Source organism: Sturnira hondurensis, unplaced genomic scaffold, assembly GCF_014824575.4.
Source record: "Sturnira hondurensis isolate 20B ecotype Veracruz unplaced genomic scaffold, ASM1482457v3 Scaffold0013943, whole genome shotgun sequence".
NCBI classification, from domain to species: Eukaryota; Metazoa; Chordata; class Mammalia; order Chiroptera; family Phyllostomidae; genus Sturnira; species Sturnira hondurensis.
In genome coordinates, this window is record NW_028086574.1 from 495562 (window position 1) to 517755 (window position 22194).

Sequence of the window (22194 nt, forward strand, 5' to 3'; positions counted from 1 at the left end):
ATTCTTAACAAACAAATGAAAACACTTACTAGTTCATTTCTACAAACTTCATCAACTTGTGTATTTCACTAACTCTATTATAGAGTCAGCTCTACCTTGCCATTGTCCTGAGTTAATAAGATTTCCTCGTGTCACCTGCCAATCTCTTGCTGTGTCCTACAAGACACTGCCGAGAGCGCCACTGCTTGCGGAGAGGGTCCTGTGAACCGCGCTTGCTGGGTTTCAGTTTAGCGTTTCTGTAAGAGTCTAGTGGAGGTTTTTGTCCTTTAGTTCTTTCAGCCATTTGCATTTTCCTGTGAATTGCGTTTCCTCCTCTTTTGCCCATTTTTTCTAGCTTGGTTTGGTCTTTACGTTACTGGTTTCCAAGAGCTCTTCGTTTATTAATAAGTGAGCCTCATGTCTTTTGTGTGTCCCAGGCGGAGAAGTCTCCTCTCCTGCATTCTTGTCTTTAGAATTCAACAAAAATGTTTTTGCCTGCCGGACTTTAAATTTTTAGATAAATGCCCATTTCCCCCCCTGTTCAGCAGTTTTGCTGAAAACGCAGCAGTTTTGCTGCAATTTTGGAGTCATTAGTGAGCCTTTCTCGATGTTTCCCCGCCTTTTTTTTCTGGGGTCTACACCGCCCCCACCCCTTTTTTTCAGACCCCTCTCAGGGCCCCTCGCGTGGGCTCCATTGACGTCAACCTTGGACTCTGGCGCCAAGTGGTCTCTACAGCAACTGTGTTCTGATTGGCAGGGTTCGGGGGCATGATTGGGGCCCCTTAGGGTGGCGCGAGGCCTCTGATTGGCCCGTGCCGGAGCCCCGCCTCTGCAGAGAGCTTCACAAGGAGTCGCGGGCAGCGGATCTCTGCACACGCCCAGAAGCCGAAGGACCAGGTTGGAGTGGAGGAGCGGATATGTCCACCCTGGGCTGTTGGCGCCACCGGGCACTGGGGGCCGTGTGGGTGTACTAGCTAGTACGCGGTGTGCACCTCGCCGGCCGTCGGACCCAGGGCTGTGCCTAAGGTGCGGTGAGGTGAGTCCGGCCGCCCGGCCGCCCGCCCATACCTCCATACCAAGCGGGCACGTCGGTCACACGCCGCAGATGCGGGACCCTCGGCGTCCGGGCGGACCAGGGTCCTAGTGGGCGGCCGGGAGCTGCCGCGCTTGCCGCAAAAGTGCTATCTTGCGCGGCCGGCAGCCCAGCGGAGGTGGCTGCAGAGTTGGGGGGCTGCTGGTCCATCTTGCAGGAGTAGGGGACTGGGTAGTGATGGCCTTGGCGGCAACGGACTTCTATCACCATCAGCCTACCAGGGTGGGCATTCAAGGGGTGGCCAGTTCCTAATGAGCATAGGTGGCACGGTCTCGACTGGGCCCACCTGTTTTTTTGGGCTGGATTTGGGGACTGCAGAGCTGAACCCCCATCCCACGGGGTCCGTGGTTGGCTAAGTTCTTGGCCGCTCTGCATCCTTGCTGTGTTTGGGGGTGGGGCTTGTTTTGCCGCAGTGGCGGTGGGAAGGGCTATACGGGGAGGGGCCAGAAGCCGTCCTGCCTACACAGCTTTTTCTGTGGGCCAGGGAGCTCCGCCCTGATCCATGGGGGCGGCTACGGTTTGCTGCGCATACCCTGTCCTGATTGGCTAACTGAATTGGGGCGGGGTCGAAAGCTGTGGTCACTGAGGCGCCTTGGGCTAAGATCTTGAGGCGCCCTGCCCACCTTGGCGCCATCTTTAGTGGGGGCAGCTAAGACTTGCCGCGCAGGCGCAGTCCTCGTTGGTTGGCCGCAGGGGGCGGGGCCAGGGGTAGGTACGGTGGCCTGTGTTCTCTGGTGATCGAGGGCTGTGGGGTCTTGCCTTTCTTGTGCCTTTTTTTCTGACCATGTGTCCGGCTGCAGAGGCTTGCTGTGTCAGTACCACCCTGACTAGCATGGGGTATGAACTCTGAGACTGGGCCACAAGTAGTGGCATGATTGATCAGCCGGGTCCATGTGGCATCTGGTGAAGTCAGGCACTATGCCTGGAGTTGCCGTAGATGTTGCCGCTGTAGAACCGTCTGTCCGGAGGGACAGGGCTACAGGCTGTCATGATGCCTGGGGGCTGCAGAGGCTCACCCTGTCGTCTTTTCAGGACTGTTTTCAACCTGGGATATGTGTGGCTGCATCTTTTGGGTGGGGCGGATGCTAGGGGTGGGGGTGCAGCCAGGATGTATTGTCCAGGTGCCTTGTCAGCTGGGCTGAGTGGGTAGGGTTGTGGTCGGTCTTTGGGGGCTGACGGCCCCACCGAGCGCCTCCCACTGTGTAGGTAGGCTGGCCGTAGTGAACGCCTAGTGCGCATGCGCAATTGTGGGTGCTGACACAGCCGCGGGAGTAGACCCGAGGGAGGGGCTGCTGAGTCCCGCCCACTCTGGCATTATGTTGGTCAACTGGTAGTAGCAGAGATTTATTGCGCTGGCGCAATCTTGAATAACAGCATGGCCGGCTGCAGGGTCTGGGCCCAAGGGAAGGCAGCGTGTTTTGAGTGACTGACTGATGGGACCTGCAGCCCCCTACCCACTCCAGGGCTATGGTGGCTGACAGGCGGCCTCCGAGGCTAACTATGCAGGCGTCATTTTCAATGTCGGTGGAGCTTCAAAGGGTGGGCCTGAGGGAGAGGATGACGTGTTTTGGCTGACTGATGGTCGGGCGTGCAGACCCTAGCCCATCTTGCTCGGTGTTTCTTGGCCGATAGGTGGCACCGGAGGCTCGCTGCGCCAGCCCCATCACATGAGGGTGGACCTGCAAGGGGTGGACTCAACGGTGGGTCTGTCCTGTTATGAGTAACTGACACGGAGCTATACACCCTCCTGCCCAGTCTACCACTATATTGGCTGACAGGTGGCAGCTGAGGCTTACTGCAAAGGTACTATGGTAAGTGAGGGTGTAGCTGCTGGGGAAGACCCAAAGGAGGGCCTGCAGAGCCCCGCCCCCTCCAGTACCACGTTGGCCAAGAGATGGCAGCTGAGGCTTATTGCGCAGGCGCCATCTTGAATGACAGCAGGGTTGGCTGCAGGGGGCAGGCCTAAGAGGGCCTGCCTTGTCCGGAGTGACTGATGGGCCTTAAGCTCCCTTAGCACCAAATTTGTTGGAGGCCAAAGAGGCTTACAGAACATGCGCCACCTTGAGTGATGGCGGAGCTGCAGAGGCTGCTGGAGGTTGCAGCCAAGGCTTACTACACGGGCGCTTTCTGGAGTGACAGCAGGGCTGTGGGGACGGGCCGAGGGACTTAGGTGTCCTAAGGAACTTCGGGCGCAGAGCCTGCTCCTTGCCCCTACTGTTTATGCTGGCTGCTGTGCAGGCGCTGATCTGGGGGCTTGATGCGCTCACTGAGGCAGTGCCGTCTTGGGAAGCTGACGTGGCGATGGGCGTCTTCTTTCCTTTGAGGGGCGCCAAAGGCATGTCAGGAAATGTGGGGACCAGATTCAGTTGCATAGTTAGTGGGGGTCATTAGAAGGGGACTTGGGCTCAGAATTTAAGAATTATAATAGATTTGGGGAAAGGCAGGGTCTTAAGTTGAGCAAATGGAGGAGGCGGGCTGTGGGTGTAATATTGGGGGTTAGTAGGGGGTATGTGAAGGAAAGATTTCCTGGGACAGACTTCTGGACAGACTCCAGACCAGGGGCCATGGTGTGGGAAAGTGAGGGGTGGAGGCGGCTGAGGGAGGGCCTGGGGCTCAGGGCGGGTCCTCTGGCTCTGGGGTGGAGTTTCCTGCCATGGGTCGGGGCACAGGAGGAGAAGGCAGGGGCCATGCTTGCCCAGAGCTGCTTGTGGCACTGGCGCTGGGTCCATCAGGACGGCAGGTTCCGTCCTGACGGATTTTTTTTTTTTTGGGTGAGTCCTTCAGGAATGCAGTTTCCAACAATGAATTTTTTATTTTTCATTTTTGAAGTATACATCCGCCAGTGACTGATAGTATTGACATAAACCAGATGCATAGCACAAGGGTAGTTCCCCCATGGGCCCCTGATGGAATACATCCCCTGAGGCGCAGAGGGACTTGAAACAGGTAGTATTAGTCTCAACAGGAAGAATGTTGAGAGCCTGTAAAATGTTACCAAAAATTAAGTAATCATACCATTACCTAATGTTGATAGTCCTTTAGTGTAACGTTGATAGTGTCAGCTAGTCCTTTCATATTACTTAAATTTGCAGCAGAGTTAAATTTCTGGCCCAGTCTCACTGGCTGCTAAGTTCTCACTGGCAGAACTGGAGTGTCACCTCATGTCTCTAGAGGGTACCTATGTCATTATTCCCTGTGTCCATTTCCTTGGTGTCCATGGAAAATATCAGTAGGCGTACTGTTTTTTCAAAATGACGTGAGGTTGATCTGTAGTAGTTTGCCATGAGCATTCTGTTCGACTTCTCGGAGCTTCTGCTTCTTTTCTATGAAATGAGAGCTAGAATATGAATAGCACTGTGGTGAGAATCAACAGTCCATAAAAGTAAGGGGCTAAGCACTGTACCTGGCCTGTAATTGGCAGTACATGGTAGTGTCTTCTTAGCCACTTTTTTCCTCCAATTTTTAACCTGCAACATGTGTCATTTTTCTTTGGAGGGTGNGGCGTACTGTTTTTTCAAAATGACGTGAGGTTGATCTGTAGTAGTTTGCCATGAGCATTCTGTTCGACTTCTCGGAGCTTCTGCTTCTTTTCTATGAAATGAGAGCTAGAATATGAATAGCACTGTGGTGAGAATCAACAGTCCATAAAAGTAAGGGGCTAAGCACTGTACCTGGCCTGTAATTGGCAGTACATAGTAGTGTCTTCTTAGCCACTTTTTTCCTCCAATTTTTAACCCGCAACATGTGTCATTTTCCTTTGGAGGGTGGCTGGTGCCACATACCTAGTAAGTGAGAAATGGGGTTCTTAAATCGATACAATCCAAAGGCCGTGTCTTTTTTGTTTTGTTTATTAGAGAGGGTTCTAAGACACCCAGAAGTTCACTTGCACACCCATGGACATAACATCATTGGGAAAAGGCTGTGATGACAGCCCAGGGTACAACATGGGCCTTAGAGAGCAATGCCCACATGGCCTTCTATCCTGGGAGGAAAAGCTGTTCTTACTGGTCTCATTTGACCTCTTGTCAGCGTGGGAGAGAAAGATACAGCTGTTGCGGGATCATTTCTAGCCTAAGGAGTCCAGTAATTACGAAGTGAATTTGGTGTTTCATGTTTTTCCTTTTTTTTCCCCTCAGCTTGCCTTCTTGAATTTCTACCCTTTTTGGAGACGACGCTAGGTGGCCGAGTCCAGGTGAGCCAAATTCCCTTCTCATGGTGCCACCCACCCCGTCCTTGGAGCGGGCACATCCTTCCCCATCCTGACACATGTGTCCCATCCACCATTGGTGCTCTCTGAGAATGCACGGACTCTTCTGATGGATTGTGTGCTCGCCAGAAATTCTCCTTGGCCTCATGCCATCCTTTTTGGTGTCCTCTTTTCCCACACTTAGCTACTCCTTCAGGCCTACTCTTTCTCTTTTATTGGGTGATTAAACAAGCATGAGAGATTCATTATTTATTTCTTAAACATGGTCCCAAGTGGGAAAGGAGGTGCTTCCCTGGAGCTCAAAATGTACTGAGTAAAGAAAGACTTGAAAAAAAAAATTGTGTGACCCATGCCTTCAAAGGGAACATTCACTACAGGCAGTTGCCTTAATCTGGGAGAGGCCATGTAGGGCCTCCCTGAGAAAGCCAGCGGCATTGGAGTTAAGCCTTGAAGGGTAGTAGATAGTAATGTGTCGTGGAGAGAGAGCGGTGTCCAGGACAGGGGACATGGACGTTACTAAGGAATCCAGAGAGGAGCCAAAAGTCCAGGATGCCTAACGCAAAGGAAAGAATAGAGCGGCATTTGGTTGAGGTGGGAGAGAGGTAAACCGGGGATGCGTGGTGAAAGGCCTTCGAGTCTGTGGTAAGTATTTAGGTTTGATCTGAAGCACAATGGGAAGTCACTGAGATTGTTTTGTTTGTTTAAATGCTTACCCGAGGATGTTTATTGATTTTAGAGGGAGAAGAGGGCAGAGGGAAACAGACAGACAGACATTGGTGGTTGCCTCTTGTACACATCTTGACTAGGGGTCAAACCCACAACCTAAGTATGTGCCCTGACTAGGGGTGGAACCTGCAACTTTTTGGTGTACAGGATGACACTCTAACCAAGTGAGCCACCTGGCCAGGACCCATCAAGATGGTTTAACCATGGAAATAACATGTTAATTGGATTTTTGTTTATGAAATGACATTTGATTGCAGGGGTCAGAAGGGGAAGGTAGAAATAGTGGGTGCAGTGAGACTCCCCTCAGGTCTGGGTGAGAGATGGTGGCTTGGATTAGGGTCACGGCAGTGGGTAGACGAAGTGGATGGATTTGAGAGAGGTAATGAGGAGAGACTCATGAGGGTTGTACTCTGTTCACGGCTTGCTGATGGATTCAGACCAGACGTAGTCATGTTACTTGGGGAAGTGAGTCAAATAAGCTTGTTCATACTACCAGTAAGCATTGATACTAGGCCTGATCTGGGTCGGTACCATGCTAGACTTTGAGTCTCGGCAAGTAAGCAACACGATCACTGGCCACAGTGTCACCTGAATGAGAAATTCAGTTAAGTGTCAAAGAAGAAAACGTGTTTTCCGAGGTAGGTGGCTCTGCTGATGGTTTATTAGCATCTGGGAAAAGGCTAACAGGCTGTTCCCAGTGGGCCTCTGGGGATGGCTGGGTTTGTTCCTGACCTCAGTGACTGCTCCGGGTATCTGGTGTCTGGTGCTCAGGCCAGTGGAGACTCAGGAACCTTACTTTGCCTAAGGACTCGCCTTATGTTGGTGGATCCATGTTAATGAAGCCCAGGAGCCTTACCTAAGCCATACTGACATATTAGTTTATGTGGAAAAACAGTTCACTCAATTTTGGTGTATTGATTTCTTGTTCGAGATCGCTGGGGCAGAGACCCAAATACTCAAAAGTGTGTGTGATTAGCAGACTTTCTCCCTGTAGGCAAACCTACGAGGGAAACAAAATCATAATGGGAAGGTTGCTTGGTGAGTATGGAATCAGAACAAGAACAGGTGGACAGACTTGAATAACACTGGCCTGCAACGTAGCAGTGCTACCATCTGGGTGCAGTGAAGCTGCTGCCAGGGTTACCGTGATGCCGGAAGCCCTCTGTCTCCAGCCCCCACCTTCCCCAGTCCATTCAAGTTAGGTCTGATCAGGAAACCCCTCAACAATGGACAACAGTGAGGAGATTGTGCTGCAGTGTGGTAAGTGCTACACTTAAGTGGTAGAGGTAAGCCCAGGGTGACACGGAGATGCCTCACGGACCAGAGGCTGGTGTGGCAGGGTGGTGGTCACTTACTGCTTGCTCACATTCCCACGTAAGATCATTACCCCAACAGCCCCTCTAGTCCATATGTACCTGTGCATGGTTCATTGGACCAGACTGGATACCGAAGCCTAGGGCAGTGGTTCTTAAAGTATGTACGGCCCCTGGAGTGCTTGTTGGAATGCCCCTTTCCTAGAGAACCACGGTCTTCCTACACTGTCACACCTGGAAAGGCAAGTGCCGCTTTCCTCCCCAAGTGTGAGAGCCACTACCCTGCAAGGAGTGGGCTGTGGCTGCGATTGGAGACTCGAAGAGCCGGGGTGAGCTGAGCCGCAGCAGCATTGAGTACCCAGCCTGGGGTGTGAGGCAGGGTGGGCTGGGCAGCGTTTCCTCGTGCGTGCTGAAGTAGAGAATGTCCGTCTGCGGACAGGCAGGAGGATGGCACACAGCAGGAGAGAAGAGAAGCCAAACACCATTCTGTCCCTGAGAAATGAAGACGGTAACTGCCTCGGTTCCTGACATTAAAGTTCTCAGGTGTAACCCCTTTTAATGCGGTAGGTAGAACGAATGAGGAGCCGGTGCAGGTGCACAGTGACAAGGGACCAGAGTAAGTAACACAGGCTTGCAGGAGAGTCCGTGGGGCTTCTCTCAGCACTGATGGAGGCGGGAGCCTGTGGTCAGTTAGGCAGTGGGGTCACAGGGTTGCTTCATCCCTACTCATGTGTCCCAGCCACAGTTGTGGCCTCTGATGTGTGACATTAAATTGAGTTCTTCCCAGTTCAGTTGAAGCCTTAAGCCATTGATCAGTGGCTTAAGACTGTGGCAGGGGTGCCTGATGAAGTCCATCTTTGGTTGTCTCGGTTACATTCATTGGGAGGAGATGCTTCTATTTTCCGCTCATTTTTATGAGATAGAAGCAAAGTGCTAGAAAATATTCCAGTGACATAAATACCGCAGCACACACCACAGTGGCAACCCTGTCATCCAGTAGTCAGTGCCATTGTCCTGTGGTTGTCAGTCAGCTCATGCACGGCGCGCTGCGCGCAGTGCTGATACCACACACTCCGCTTCGTGCTTATGTGTGTAGTGCATTTACCAACAGGTCTTGGAGATGGAGGAACAGCTAGAAACCCATAACCCCTGCCCGTGTAGAGAGAGAAACTTCATTACTGAAGTTATTTTGAAAATGTTTTTTAGCCCTGGCTGGCGTAGCTCAGTGGATTGAGCGTGGGCCTGCGAACCAGACGATTGCGGTTCGATTCCCAGTCAGGGCACATGCCTGGGTTGCAAACCGGTTCCTTGCAGGCTAACTACCAGCAGGGGATGCACAAAAAAAAAAAGGCAACCATACATTGATGTTTCTCTCCCTCTCTCCTTCCCCTCTAAAAATAAATAAATAAATAAATAAAATCTTTAAAAAAAAAAAGAAAATGTTTTTTAAGTAAGTTTTTGAACTATCATTTTAAAAATATATGTTTATCTATTTGAGAGAGAAACATCGATTGGTTGCCTCCCGTATGTGCTATGACCAGGGATTGAACCCATAACCCAGGCATATACCCTGATTGGGAACCAAACTCCTACCCTTTTATTGGATGGGACAACACTTCAGCCAACCAAGCCACACCAACTAGGGCCGATTCCCATCATTTGTCTCTTCTCCTTCCCTCCCCTTGGAATTGGTGGCCTCTGTTGGCCACTAGGTCCAGAGTTGGGCCTGGTTCCTGTGTGTCCCTACCTTTTTCCCTTGAACGTGGTCAGACTTTTTAAAATCCTGCTCTTGAAAGGCCATTGCACTAAAAAAATTCATCAAACAAGTTGGAATGAAAACAATTTTAAATAGAATGTTATGTTTCATGTTTCCAAAAAAAATTGTAGTTCTATTTTCTGGTTACAAACACAAAAGACAATACAACATTCAAACACCAGAAAATATTTAATGTAGAAACGACAAGGCACACCCACTGATCAGATTTGTTGTTTTTCCTGAAATGAGACACCAGGAGTTCTGCACATGTGTGTATGTATTTTTAAACCCAGTAATTTATGATGACTATCTTTTCACTGTAGTGCATACAGATTTACATCATTCTTTTTAAAGGCCTCTTGGTATCCTAGTCTTTGGGTGTAGCAATGTACTTAAACATATGGCACACGAATTAAGCTAGAAGAAAACTTCCCTATAAACTTGTTATAAAGACTACTCATAAAAAAGGGGAAATCAGAAAAAAATAAATGATTATAAAAGATACTTCCACTCCTTTTTGCGTTTCAATTTAGAGTGTTTTAAGTTCACAATCAAAAAATTTTTCAGTATAGAATGTGAAGTTTACTTGCTGTGTATCTTTCACTTTCTTGATATTCCTGTACATTTGTGCTTCCAATAGAACTGGATTCTCAGTTTGTCAAAGCTCCAACCTTTTCACTGGATTTTTATTTATGTCCAAGTAAATGAATCTTTTTGTAGTTTGTTTGAATGCCGTACAATTGTTATGTCCTATTTTGCATTTAAACTACCTTAGAGATCGTCTCCTATTCATTTATTTACAATTGCCTCACTTTTTAAAAAGGTTTCATAATCACTAGATGAATGGTAACATATTTTGTCCATTATCAATTACTTCAATACATATATTCTTGCACCGTACATCATTGTCTATCTCTGGGATTAAATTAATGGAAGTAGAAGTCATAGGACAGGATATATACATATTTAATTTGGTAAGTAGCCAAATTGCCCTCCATAAAATTTACATTGCCATAAGCAGTATGTGAGAATGCTGATTTCTTCACACACACGTGATTATTCTGTTCCCAAGGCCCTTTTTACTCTGAAATGAATTTCCTCTGACATTGTAGGAAAGAGTAGTTAAGATTTGTCTTCTCTAAGGTTTTTGTTTAAAATCCTTCATTTTAAAATGTTCTTGTTGACCAAGAGCTGTTTTGTTGGCCTGGTCATAAATTCTTGAGCATATTTAACGAAGAGGATGATTCATTTACTCTCATCCCCAATTTCTTGAGGAAAGGAATGAGTGAATTTATGGCAGAGAAGTTGGAAATGACCTTGTGACTGGATCTTCGCATTCAGATAGTCATTAATGAGCTAGAGAGCCCTTTGAGTCCTTCCTGTGATGTGGAAGGTTTTCATGTAACGTGGTGAATACTTTGCTCCTGGAAATTTTATAGCCTCCCTTGATTTTCTTCTGCTTCCTGTCTCATGTTTGCCTGTTTGTATTTTCTTTAAAAAACAAACAAACTTGATTCCCTATCAAAATTTTTAAGCCTTTACATCTTATATATAGTTTTCACCTACTGGTGCTTTATGTTTTTTAAATACATGCCTGTTGGGGAAAAAATTAATGTAATAGAAGAAGTCTTTGTGGGAAGTCAGGGTTGTACTTCATATCAGGGTACAAGAGCCCTTTCCTGCTCTTGGATAATAAAAAGTAATCTTGACTTATTTTGATTTTAATTTTTTTAAATTTTTACTTATTTTTAGAGAGGGGAAGGGAAGAAAAAAGGGAGAGAAACATCAATGTGTGGTTGCCTCTCACACAATCCCTACTGCGGATCTGGCCCACAACCCAGGCCTGTGCCCTGACTAGGAATTCAACCAGGGACCCTTTGGTTCATAGGCCTGTGCTCATCCACTGGGCTACAGCAGCCAGCACTTATTTAAACGTTTTTTTGAGTGAGAGAGGGGAAGGGAGGGAGAAGGGGAGAGAAAACATCAATGTGAGAAACATCAATTAGTTCCCTCTCATATGCACCCCAGCCAGGGTCTGGACCCACAACCTAGGCATGTGCCTGACTGGGAATCAAATCAGCGACCTTTTACTTGGTGGGGCTAGTATGCCCAACCAACTGAGCCGCACTGATCTGGGCTCATTTTGATTGTAGATTTAGCATTTTTATATAGGTTGTAATCTTTTGCCCAAAGTTAATGACTGGCTAGTTTTCCTATTCCAATTAAAATAACCCATACATTTCCTTACTATTTTAAAATGCCATTTTCATAGACTACCGCATACTCAACTGTGTATAGTAAAGTCACATTATGACTCTTAAACGAATCAGTCTTTTTATTATAAATAGCAAGTGGAGTGTTTTTTTGTTGTTCTTTCATTATTTTGGCTTTGATGGTATAGACAAGACCATCATTTGTTATTTTTACTTCATCTTTCTTTAGGCGTCATACTGTAAAAATCTTCTTACACCAAGATTATATTAATATAGGTCTTAAATTTTGTGTTTGGCTTGCTGGCCTTTTGACATACGAATTTTCAGAATATTGATCCAAATGGAATTCTTCCATGTCGGCTTAGAGCCATGTCAAGTTCCCACAGTTGTTTGAAGTTCCAATAGCTAAGATACTTTAATATGGGGGAGGATTTAGAACGTTGATGTACTGGATTTACATATCTTCCATAACTATCCTGTGTCTCTAGTTACTGCCTTTTATATTACAATATGATTTAATTTACGTAGGGGCTATTTAAAAACATTTCTATTGATTTTAGAGAAAGGGAGAAAGTGAGAAACATTAATTTGTCGTTCCTTTTTATTTGTACATTTATTGGTAGGTGCTTGTATGTGCCCTGACTGGGGATCGAACCTGCAACTCTGGCCTGTTGAGATGACGCCCCAACCAACTGAGCCACCCTGTCAGGGTGGTGCTGTTTTCATTGAATCTTTATTTTTATAATGGAGTTCTTCCTATTTTAAAAGTTTTGTTGTTGGTGATACATATTTAAGGACACTTACAAATGATTTCCTTACTATATGATCTACTTCCACTAATTTGTAAAGTCTGAGTGGACAGTCCTACGTAAAGGAATGATAGTTTTGTACCTTTCTTTATGCCTCAGATTTGTTTCTCTTGCCTTGTAATCGGCTAGAATTCTATAGAATGGTGTTCAGTAATGGTGGTGTCAGGGCTTCTCGTGTCTGCTTTCTTAAGTGAGTTTGCTCTGCAGTTAGTACCGATCTCTGCCTTGGGTTTCTGAGTTCTGGTTTCACAACGAAAACTTGACAGCTTTCTGTTTCTTTTCTCCGGTTGGTTTCTGTGTCATGGGAATTGGCTTTTCTTGAAGATGATATGAAAGGCCTCGCCCCCTATCATACCCAAGTCCACAGCCATTTGGAGAATTAATTCTCTGACAGTCTTCTTACGTTCTTCTGTGTTTGTTTGTCCCTGTATTTCCTTCTTTAAAATACCTGCAGGTCCCTGGCATTTCGACTCTGTTCCTGTGGATAGTGGCTTGTTCTGACGTTCCAGAGAGGATCCTTCTCCCACACAGGTGATTTGCATAGGTAGCGAGTCCTGTGGCCTCTGAGAGGCTGAGCTGGTGTCCTGCAGGGGCCCGCATTTTTTCCCTGAGTCTGGATGCCACAGGGCAGGTGCGGGCTCTGTGCCCTCCCCCCTTTCCATGCAGGCATGCTAGCCTTTGAGGACTCTGCTCCTGTCAGGGGCTGTCCCTTTGAGCCGGGTCCTGGGTAGAAGTGTGCTGGTGTCCAAAATGTCACAGCAGTGCTCCAGAGCTGGGACACTTGCCCTTACCCTGGCTTTAGAATTCCGCTCAGCAGGGCGTCACCTAGTGCCCTCCTCTCTGTTCTTCTCCCGAGGGTGGGCAGAGCAGGCAGGGAGGGGTCGAGTCACCAAGGCCAGAGGAAGGTGGCAGTGGGCGGGTTGCCTACATGGCAGCGCAGTGCCACCAACCACAGCAAGGAGAGCCAGGGGCTGCACCTCCTCCGTTTGTTCCCAAATGACGGTCTGCTTTGAGACTCAGAACAATGGAAACATCTTTTTCTCCTTAGACATTTTTTTTAAAAGAACAGTTCAAACTCCTAGCCTTCCTTTTAAAACAGAAGTGGCATTTTTGCTGCATATGGTTTTCTTCTCTAGAAGTAAAGCCAGAGCAAGTTAACTCAGCCACCCAGACTGAGATTTCCCCCTGTATTGCTTCCCTAATACCAGCTGTGGCTGACCAATGATGAAAGGCTATGTAATAGACCTTACGTGCAGGTAAAGTGTGAGGGGAATATATGGCCTTCATTGGTTACATGAGAGTTAAAGAAGGATTGACAATTGGCTTTTATACTGTCTCAAAAGTTTAGTTTTTTTTAAAGAGCACTTTTTAAGGGAGGCAGATAAAAATTAAGGCCGCTAAGCAAATAAATGAAATAATGCAGAAGATGATCAAAGTGGAAAGCTGGAGACAGCACATCTTTGGAGGGCTGAGGCAGAGGCCTGTGCGGAGCGCAGAGGGGCCTCATGGTCACTCAGGCTCCTCCCTGCTGTTGGCGTGAGTGCTGTAGCCTTGCTGCCTGCATAGGGTTTCTGTGCACTCGCCAGTATTTCGCTTTATCCCTCGCCCCCCACCGGTGTACAAGGCCCCATTGTACAACCCACCAGGGCTTTCATCCGGGAAGGGGCAGGCAGAAAAGCGGGCAGGCGAGGGTGAGTCACCTCTGGAATGCTCTCTGGGGCGGTGGCATAGAGGGTGAACCAGGGTGTTCCCTCTGCCGGAACGGCCGTGCTTCTGTACGCCAGTGTCTAAACCCAGGTGTGAATTGCGTTGCACATGTCACCTTCAGCATGCTGTTCAGCGTGGGCACCCGGCTTTGTGTCAGTCAGCCAGTCATCCCCGGTCCCTTCATGGGGGTTTCAGCTCCTGTGGGAGGTAGGCACGTTAACTCTAACATTTCAATACAATCAGCATTTGGAACACGCAACAGATGAAGCGAGGCCCAGGAAACAGAACCAAGGGAATGGGGTTAACGCAAGCCCGTAGCTGGGTTCAAAGACAGACCCCTGCTGAATCAGACACTGGACAGCTGCTCTGGCCAACAGAACATCCCACGGTGATGGTCATGTTGTGTACTGTCCACTACAGGAGCCACTGAGCCTGGACATGTGGCTCGTGCAACTGAGGAGCTGAATTTTTCATTCTGTTGACTTTGAATTGGCCAGTTGCTACAGCGCCACAGGTGCAAAGAGATTCCTGCAGTCATATTCCCTGGAGCTGAGCCCTTCTATCTTTTACATGTTGTCTGCTACCTTAACAATGACGTTCCTGGGAGAAATGCTCAGAAATGACAGGATTGGCCCTGTCCCCTAATGCCCTCTGTCCATTTTTGCTAAGAAAAGAAAACACATCCAGTTCTCCTGGTGGCTAGCATCCTGACATGGCCACTGTGTCAGGCATTGGGTGGGGAGGCCTCTTAGGTATATTAGCTTGGTCACAGCTCTAAGAGGGAGGTGGGTCTGTTGTTCCTTCCTTGCAGATAGGGGGACAGACTCTAGGACATTAGGTTGCCCAGGGTTACAAAACCAGTTAGTAGCAGAATTAACTCCTTCAATCTGTGCGGGCCCCAGAGGTCATGCCTGCATCCCAATGTCCTGTGTCTGTTTACTGGGGGATGTGTGTATCTCTTGCCTGCCTTGGCCTAGTCGCAAAAGCATCGGTGATGCCCCTCTTAGGGCAGCCCCACACCACTGCCTGCTCCTCAACTTCTGGGACATGTGTATGTCTCCTTACGACCCGCAGGTCCCTGAGTACTGCCTGTCAGAGGCTGCTGCGTCTTTCCTGTTGACTCATGTTTGATTGCTCCACTGAAAATTTTACTTAGAGAGATGCTGCCTCCAAAGTACTTGTCTGCCAGCAAGTCCAGGAAGTCTCGGGCCCCAGATCTATATGACCTAGACAGTGACCCGACTAAGGACCCGGATGCCGTCGTAGGAGAAGGTGCAACTGACTCTGAATTCTTTCATCAGAGGTTTCGGAACTTCCTCTACGTGGAATTTGTGGGGCCTCGGAAGACCCTGATCAAACTCCGAAACCTCTGCCTCGATTGGTTGCAGCCAGAGACTCACACCAAAGAGGAGATTGTGGAGCTCTTGGTCCTTGAGCAGTACCTGACCATCCTCCCAGAAAGGATCAAGCCCTGGGTGCGGGCAAAACGGCCCCAGAGCTGTGAAAAGCTTGTGACCCTGCTGGAGAGGTACAAGGAGATGTACGAGCCGGAAGGTGAGACTGCGAGGGTGACGGGGCCGCCAGGGGGCTGCGTGCCCCCAACTTCTCAGCCCCGGCGCTGCTCGTGTTCAGGTCCCTCTCTTCGTGGGAGGGTGACCTGTTGTAGGGTGTGCAGTGGCGCCTGGCTTCAGTACCCACGAGATGCCAGTTGCACCTCCCTCTCCAGCTATGACAACCAAACGTGTGGTGTGGTCGGTGTCCCTGGTTAGAAACCACCCACCTACCACCCTGGGATGTAGGGGAAAGGAGACACTTGCGTGCAAGGGGTTCTGGGAGGAGCTGGCACGCGCCTTGCACTCGGGCCCCAGTTTCTGTAGACCTGTGAGTGTGGTGCCCCGAGAACTTGTACGTGGCCGCAGTTGGAAGTGCGGTAGGCTCAGTTCCAGCCGTGTCCCCACCCAGGTGTGGTGGGGATTTGAAGTGCGATGGGCCCACGACACGAGCTTCTCATGGAGGTGGGATTATTTGGGGGGTGGGGTGGGACAGTCCTCTCCACCACTTGGGGAGACTTGTGGGAGTGTGGGCAAAAGACGGTCAAGCACTAAGTGGGTGTCTGGTGTCCTCTCAGACAACAGCAGTGACATCCACCGTGAAGACGGCATGGGCCGGAAGGGAGCAGAATGCCCCCCGCCACGCTCTGCGTATTTCTACAGTGAGTAACCAGTCCGGTTGTGCCGACCATGGGGCCATTTCCAGGCTTCAGCCCAGTCTGCCCGATGTTTGCAGGTGCACGGTGGGCGTCTAGACCCCAGCGAAGTTGCTCCCCTCAGAGATCTGAGGGGAATGCTGATTAGCTGATGACAAAATGAGGCATTTTTGTACTGAAAGCAGACACCAATTTATGGAGCGAAATGCTATGTGTATATATATTGCAGGGGTCTGTGTGTGTGTGTGTATTCTTTTAACTTTATTTTTGGAGAGAGAAGGGAGGGAGACGGAAAGGGAGAGAAACATCAATGTGTGGTTGCGTCTCATGCGCCCCCTACTGGGGACCTGGCGGACAACCCAGGCCTGTGCCCTGACTGGGAATCAAACCAGTGACCTTTTTGTTCACAGGCCAGCTCTCAATCCACTAAGCCACACCAGCCAGGGTACAATGTATATTTTTTAATGAAGGAAGTATTTCAAGCTGGAAGTTTGCAGTGGGCTATTTCAAGCTGTGCCCATTGCTTCCCCAGGAGGGGCAAAGTTCACCCCTTTGCTTCTAAAGCTATTTTATTTTTAAAGCTTCTTAAAAGGAGCATTGCTTTGGGGGAGGGCATGTGTTTTGTACTGTACACATTAAGGGTTGCTGGGGTAAGCCAGACAGCAGAGGGGCTGATGTCCATTCCCCTGGGTCTGGGCCTGATAATGTGGGAACCGGGGGAACCCGGCAGAAGTGTCTGAAGCTTTGGGACTTGCTTTAAAGGAAGCCCCACTTAGGCGAAGCCTCCAGAAACAGTGTCCCATGTCTAGGCTGCTGGAGAGTCCAGATCACCCTTGGGTGTCTGGAGACCCCAGTTGGAGATCTCTTTCCCGAAGGTGTGAGCACGGGTTGTATTCTTCTCTGATGGGGTTGGGGATGTACATGTAAAAAGGGAACCCATGTGTCAGAGGGCTTTGTTCACTCCTCCAACGTCTGGCTTTCTCAGGGGACCGGGACAGGGATTGGGACCAGGACTGGCATCGTGACCGGGATCGGGACTGGGACCGTGACCGAAACCGGGGCTGGGATCGTAACTGGGACCAGGACTGGGATCGAGACCGGAATTGGGATTGTGACCGAGACCGGGCCTGGGCCCGGGACCGGGCCTGGGAGCGAGACCGGCTGCGGGAACGAGACTGGCTGCTGGAGCGAGACCGGCTGCGGGAATGGTGGGACCGGAGGGGCAGGAGCAGGGACCTGGAGTTTGGAGAGCGCTGGCCGTACAGCAGGAGTCCCAGAAGGAGTAAGTCCTGCGCTCTGGCCTGCGCCCTGATGTGCTGCGTGGCGTGCGGGCCTTTTCCTTGAGGATGCCTTTCCTTTCCCAGGATTTCCTCAGCGGGATCTTTCCCTTCCTCTGATGGAGAGAACAACCTTTGCAATGGAAAGAGGTCGCAGACGGAGGAACCTCATGATGGAATATGAGTCGCAGTCCCAGGTATGCTGAGGTTTCCTCTCTTCCTGGAAAGGCTGTCTTCGCTTCTCGGCCGAGATGCCTGTCTTTCCCACCTGGGGGGCGGAGCCCCAGTCACTCCCTGAAAGGACCGCAGGCCCGTCCCCAGAGGCGACACGTGGCCAGGGCGACTGCATCATCCACAGTCCAAGGAATTCTCCCTCCGGGCACTTGTGTCGCTCAGTAGGTGGTCACGTGGGCTGATCCCTAGCAGGCCAGGGAAGCAGGGCCCCGGAGCACGCTCTGTCCCGCGGGAGGGAGTCAGAGAAGTTGCAAATGCAGAGGGCAGACTGGTGAGAGAGAGCAAAGGCTCTGGAGCCGGCAAGGGCTTGGTGTGAAGCCCCGCTCTGCCACCGGCTAGCTGTGCGGCCCGGGGTCATTTCCTTCACTGAGCTGAGCCCTAGTTCCCTCATCTGTAAAATGGGCACAGTGAGGAGTGAGTGAGATTCACACGCGTGCATGACGCACTTGATACACGCTGGCACCAGGTGGGCGCACTGGTGATGCCGGCAGGCACGGCAGTCGTCGTGAGAGGCCGTGCACGGGGAGCCCGGCAAAGGGAAAGGGCATGGGCCTCGAGCTGACCCTTAAGGGAGAAGGACGGTCACCTGTGACCCAGCAGTGTGGAGGAGGGCTACCAGAGAGGCAGGGCTTGGCCCGCACCTCTTCACATTCAAGCACCCACCTAGGTCAGGCCGTGTGGAGTGTGAAGGTGACCCAGACAAGGTCCTTGCTCCGGAGGCTTTCAGTCTTACGACAATCGGCACAAATAAACCTCCATATAAATAGTGCATCTGACTGCCGATTGGTTAGAGCCCTTGGCCAGCTGCAGCACGAGGTCTGGGAAGACCCAAGTAAAGGCCTTGAAGCAGGAACCAAATACAAGCTAGACTGACTCGAACACAGAGGGCCTCGGGCTCAGGCCGGCCTGGAAGTGTGGATGGCCCGGGTCCCTGGCCTCCCGTTGGCCAGCAGAGCGTGCAGGTCTGTCTCCAGGGCTCTGAGGCGGATTAATAGTGGGTCCTGTGGCAGGATATATTTGGCGGGGCAGATGGTGGAGGGCTTTGAATTCTACCCTGAAAACTCTGTCATTTGTCCACTGTCTTAGAGGTGGGCGAGGACCTGCAGATGAGTTTGAGGAAGAGTATCCAGATGTTGAAAGCAGAGCTTCTGCAGCAGCAGTACACGGGAGGGGTCATAGCCCATGGGCGGGGTCAGAGGTGACCCAGGTCCTCCAGGCCGGAATGTGGATTGTGTCTGTTGTATTGGGGGAAATACCCTCAGTTTTGTAGCTCACTCAGTTTGTCACAAGTTTCGATTTCTATTTGGAGAAACCAAATTGACCAACATTTTAGGAATCCACGTAAAAATGTTAATTGTAGAAACTTTTAAGCTTGATTTTTGAAAAAGAAGCCTCCCCAGTATGAATGTGTCACATTCTGCGACCATGAGGGTCTGTGAGCCGGCGATGCAGTGTTCGGTGATCTGTGGGGACGTGGGAAATGTGGATGATTTTATTTGGGGAGGTGTCAAAATGCTCTTTTATGAATTGAAGGTGATAGGAGACTGCTAGTTGGATTTTGTCGCGTGTTGCGTTTCAAATGCCCGGCCTTGACCGTAAAGAGCTGACCCCGTGTCTGGGTGGTCCACCGATTCCTGCTAACTCAGTATTGTAGAAATAGCAGCAGCTAAAGCTATAAACTACATTTTGGGGATGTACCAAACAAGAAGCATTACGTGCGAATCTCTTAATGGTTCTCTAGACAGCATCCATTAACAGGGGGATTGATTGCAGCTTGTGCAAATCGAGGTGCCATTGTTGACTACAACACAAGGTGGACAAACTGCTCTAGAGCGACCCACTTGCCACAGATTATCGATGTTCCATCAAAGCATCATTTTTCTTTCATTGGAACAGTGGCATTCAAAATGTATTGTGTGTTTTCACTTAGATTAGGCACATGGAGACAAAGATATGAAAAACATCCCTTCCCTGTTGCCATTGCCCTTAGGGTCTGTCAGCACCAGGGATGGTGACCCCTCTGATTCCTTCAGCCCCCCAAGTTCTTGACCTCTTCTGCTCTCTGCCAGCTCCTAAGTTAGGCGCTCCGGCCCTCTCCTCTCTCCCAAGCGCATCTGCACTATAATAAACCAGGGCCGAGACTGGAGGAAGCACTGTTATTGCAAACCCAAGCACAGTGGGACTGTGCTCTGGAACTCGCCGTCTGATCCACAAAAAACGATGTGATTTAGCTGAACAGGGTGCTAATTATGCATGTTTGCAATGCCCCCTGAGCTTTTCCAGTTCGTTTATTGTCCTAGAAAGTCGAAGCCCTAACCTAGAGTTTCATATTTGAAGCTCTGCTTAGTTTTGGTGGTTTTTGCTGTTTAATTACCAGATGCTGACAGGTGCTTTGCTCCTAAATCCCAATGCCTTGGCTTATTTATCTTTCTCAATAAGAGATGTACCCAATTGTGCAAACACTCTTTTCGCTGCATTTCCACAGGGCTACAGTGTCCATGCTACTTCTCAGTCATGGAATGATAATAAATGATCAAAATATTTTTATATAATAGTTAAGAGTAATAATATGTTTTCTATGTATAATTTTTTCCTAATATTTAAACCACTCATTACATTGCGGAATAGCCTCACCCACAATACTGCCAGGCAGCCTGATGCCCTTCTCGTCATTTTACAGACGAACCTGAGGCTCAGAAAGATTTCTGTTCCCAAGACTGCACGGCTCAGAAATGGTGCAGTCCTCCTTGATCCCTAGTTTTCTCCAGCTCCAAAGTCCCTGGGCCTCCCATGGCACCATCTCCCTCCTGCAGTCTGTCTCCAGGCGTTGGTGCCGTACTCCCCAGGACTGGCACCCTCTGAAAGCAGTCACGTTCCGCTGCAGCAATAAGAAAGCATTCTGCAAGATTATGCACAGAAGACTCTCCTGAGTAATGCAGGGACTTGAATAGTTCTTTTTAGGAAAGTATCCATTAAAACAGAAAAGGCAGCTCTAGAATGAAGGCACTCAGTGCTTAAGTTGGAACTTGTTTGGAACTTGTACACACCTAGAGGAGCCCACAGTGCAGCCGTGTTGTACAAAGGAGGCGTGTGGCAGGGGGACAGGGGCTGGGGAGCAAGGTTTGAGGCACACCTCCTGACCAGATGTTTGCTAAAACACGTTTTCTTTCTGTTCCCCGCATGTGCCACCCATAGTTGGTATTCAGCCTGCTGAAGCTTCCCCACCAGCCCCCTTTCTCTCTGTGTCAGAGTCTTACCCGCCACTTAAAGCCCCACCCAAGGTCCTCTACAAAACTTTTGCCCTCTAGTCCAGCCCACTGTGAACTGTCCCTCCACTAAACCCATTGAGCACTAATTATCTGTACCCCACTTTATTGTGTATTGTTCTCTAATTGTTTCATGAGTCTTTTCTCTCCAACCAAATTATAAGCTGCATGAGGGCAAGGAATATGTGTCATACGTCTTTTGGATCTTCCTCAGAGTATAGCGCCTAGGTAGGTACAAAGTAGGCCCCTAGTAAAACTTGACTTGGATCCCTCAGAACCCCAAACGCTGTGAGCACTTTCTGCACACCTTTGTGTGTGTGGCTCCCGTGTGGCCAGCATTCTTCTTCTCTCTTTGGCTGCCCGTGGGAACTGACTCCCTGAGAGGCCTGTGTTTGCTGTTCTAGGACACAGGGTCATACCAGGACGTTTTGGACCTCACCGAGGACAGGAAGCTTCAGAACCCGATTCAGGACAACATGGAGAACTACAGGAAGCTGCTTTCCCTGGGTAAGCTGCTGCCTCTCCCCGCACTGGAGCATCTTGTTACCTTACTCTTTTCAAATGCAGGATATGAGAGTCAGGATTAGTACATTTGTCTTCAAAGGTGATAAAAAGCCTTTAAAAGATTTCAATCAGAAGAATGAATGAAGAGATTTGTGTTTTTAAGAAATCGTCCTGGCTGTGGGTGAAGACCATAGTGTACAGGGTGGAAAGAACAGAGAGATGGCGCTTGCCATAAGAGTTGATACTTTTATGGACTGGTAACAACAGAGGTTTTTACATATACACCTAGAACAGGGTCCTGAGCCCCAGTCTGGACTGTCCTACGAGACAACTAGCATGGTCATAGTAGGCCTTCCCTGCAAGGCCAGATCATGATTGGCACTGCGGGTCTGGTGCTGGGAAGAGAGAACCGAACTGAGAGTGTTGGGTGAGGCAGCAGGGACTCGCGGAGTCTAGTGTGTGGAGAAGAGGTGGGGGAAGGCGAGTTGCAAGGCAGGAGGAGAACCATGGAGGCCAATGAAAAAGTACATGAAGGTGTAGCAGGTGCTTGTGAGAAGGTGAAGCCTGAAAAGGACGCCCTGAGTTTAAGGACACACGTGACTGTCTAATCACAGATTGGTAGGCGGAGTCAGGGAGATTAATTAAAACTCAGATGAGAGCGGTAGTGAGGCAACGAGGCTGCAGACCTACGACGTTCCCAGGATTGGGTACGGGCCACTTCCCGCTTGGTGGCCCAAAGGGAGACAGGCCTCAGTTTGTGGTGGTGAGTCTTGGTGCCCTGCCTGAGCATGAGCTGTCGTATTATCGTGAACAGGGGTTCAGCTCGCGGAAGACGACGGCCCCCCCCCCACGACACAAGGCCGTTCAAGGGCAAAGAGAAGCGGCGGCCCAGGCGCCCGTCCAG

At 49.6% G+C, this 22194-nt stretch overlaps 1 protein-coding gene across 6 annotated transcripts in view; it reads left to right on the top strand.

Moving 5' to 3' along the window:
* The first annotated feature begins 841 nt into the window (after positions 1–841).
* PEG3 (paternally expressed 3) overlaps positions 842–22194 on the top strand; it is a 29070-nt gene continuing 7717 nt past the window's right edge. For 2 of the 6 annotated variants that reach the window (XM_037062328.1, XM_037062331.1), the window contains exons 1-9: positions 842–1015; positions 5209–5264; positions 12551–12627; positions 14878–15357; positions 15932–16015; positions 16995–17291; positions 17374–17483; positions 21191–21293; positions 22105–22194. In XM_037062328.1, the coding sequence (XP_036918223.1) occupies positions 14964–15357; positions 15932–16015; positions 16995–17291; positions 17374–17483; positions 21191–21293; positions 22105–22194 (1078 nt within the window). In that variant the 5' untranslated portion in view covers positions 842–1015; positions 5209–5264; positions 12551–12627; positions 14878–14963. Of the gene's footprint in view, positions 1016–5208; positions 5265–12542; positions 12628–14877; positions 15358–15931; positions 16016–16994; positions 17292–17373; positions 17484–21190; positions 21294–22104 lie in introns of those variants that run through there. The other 4 variants (XM_037062332.1, XM_037062333.1, XM_037062329.1 and 1 more) reach the window with 4 other exon arrangements.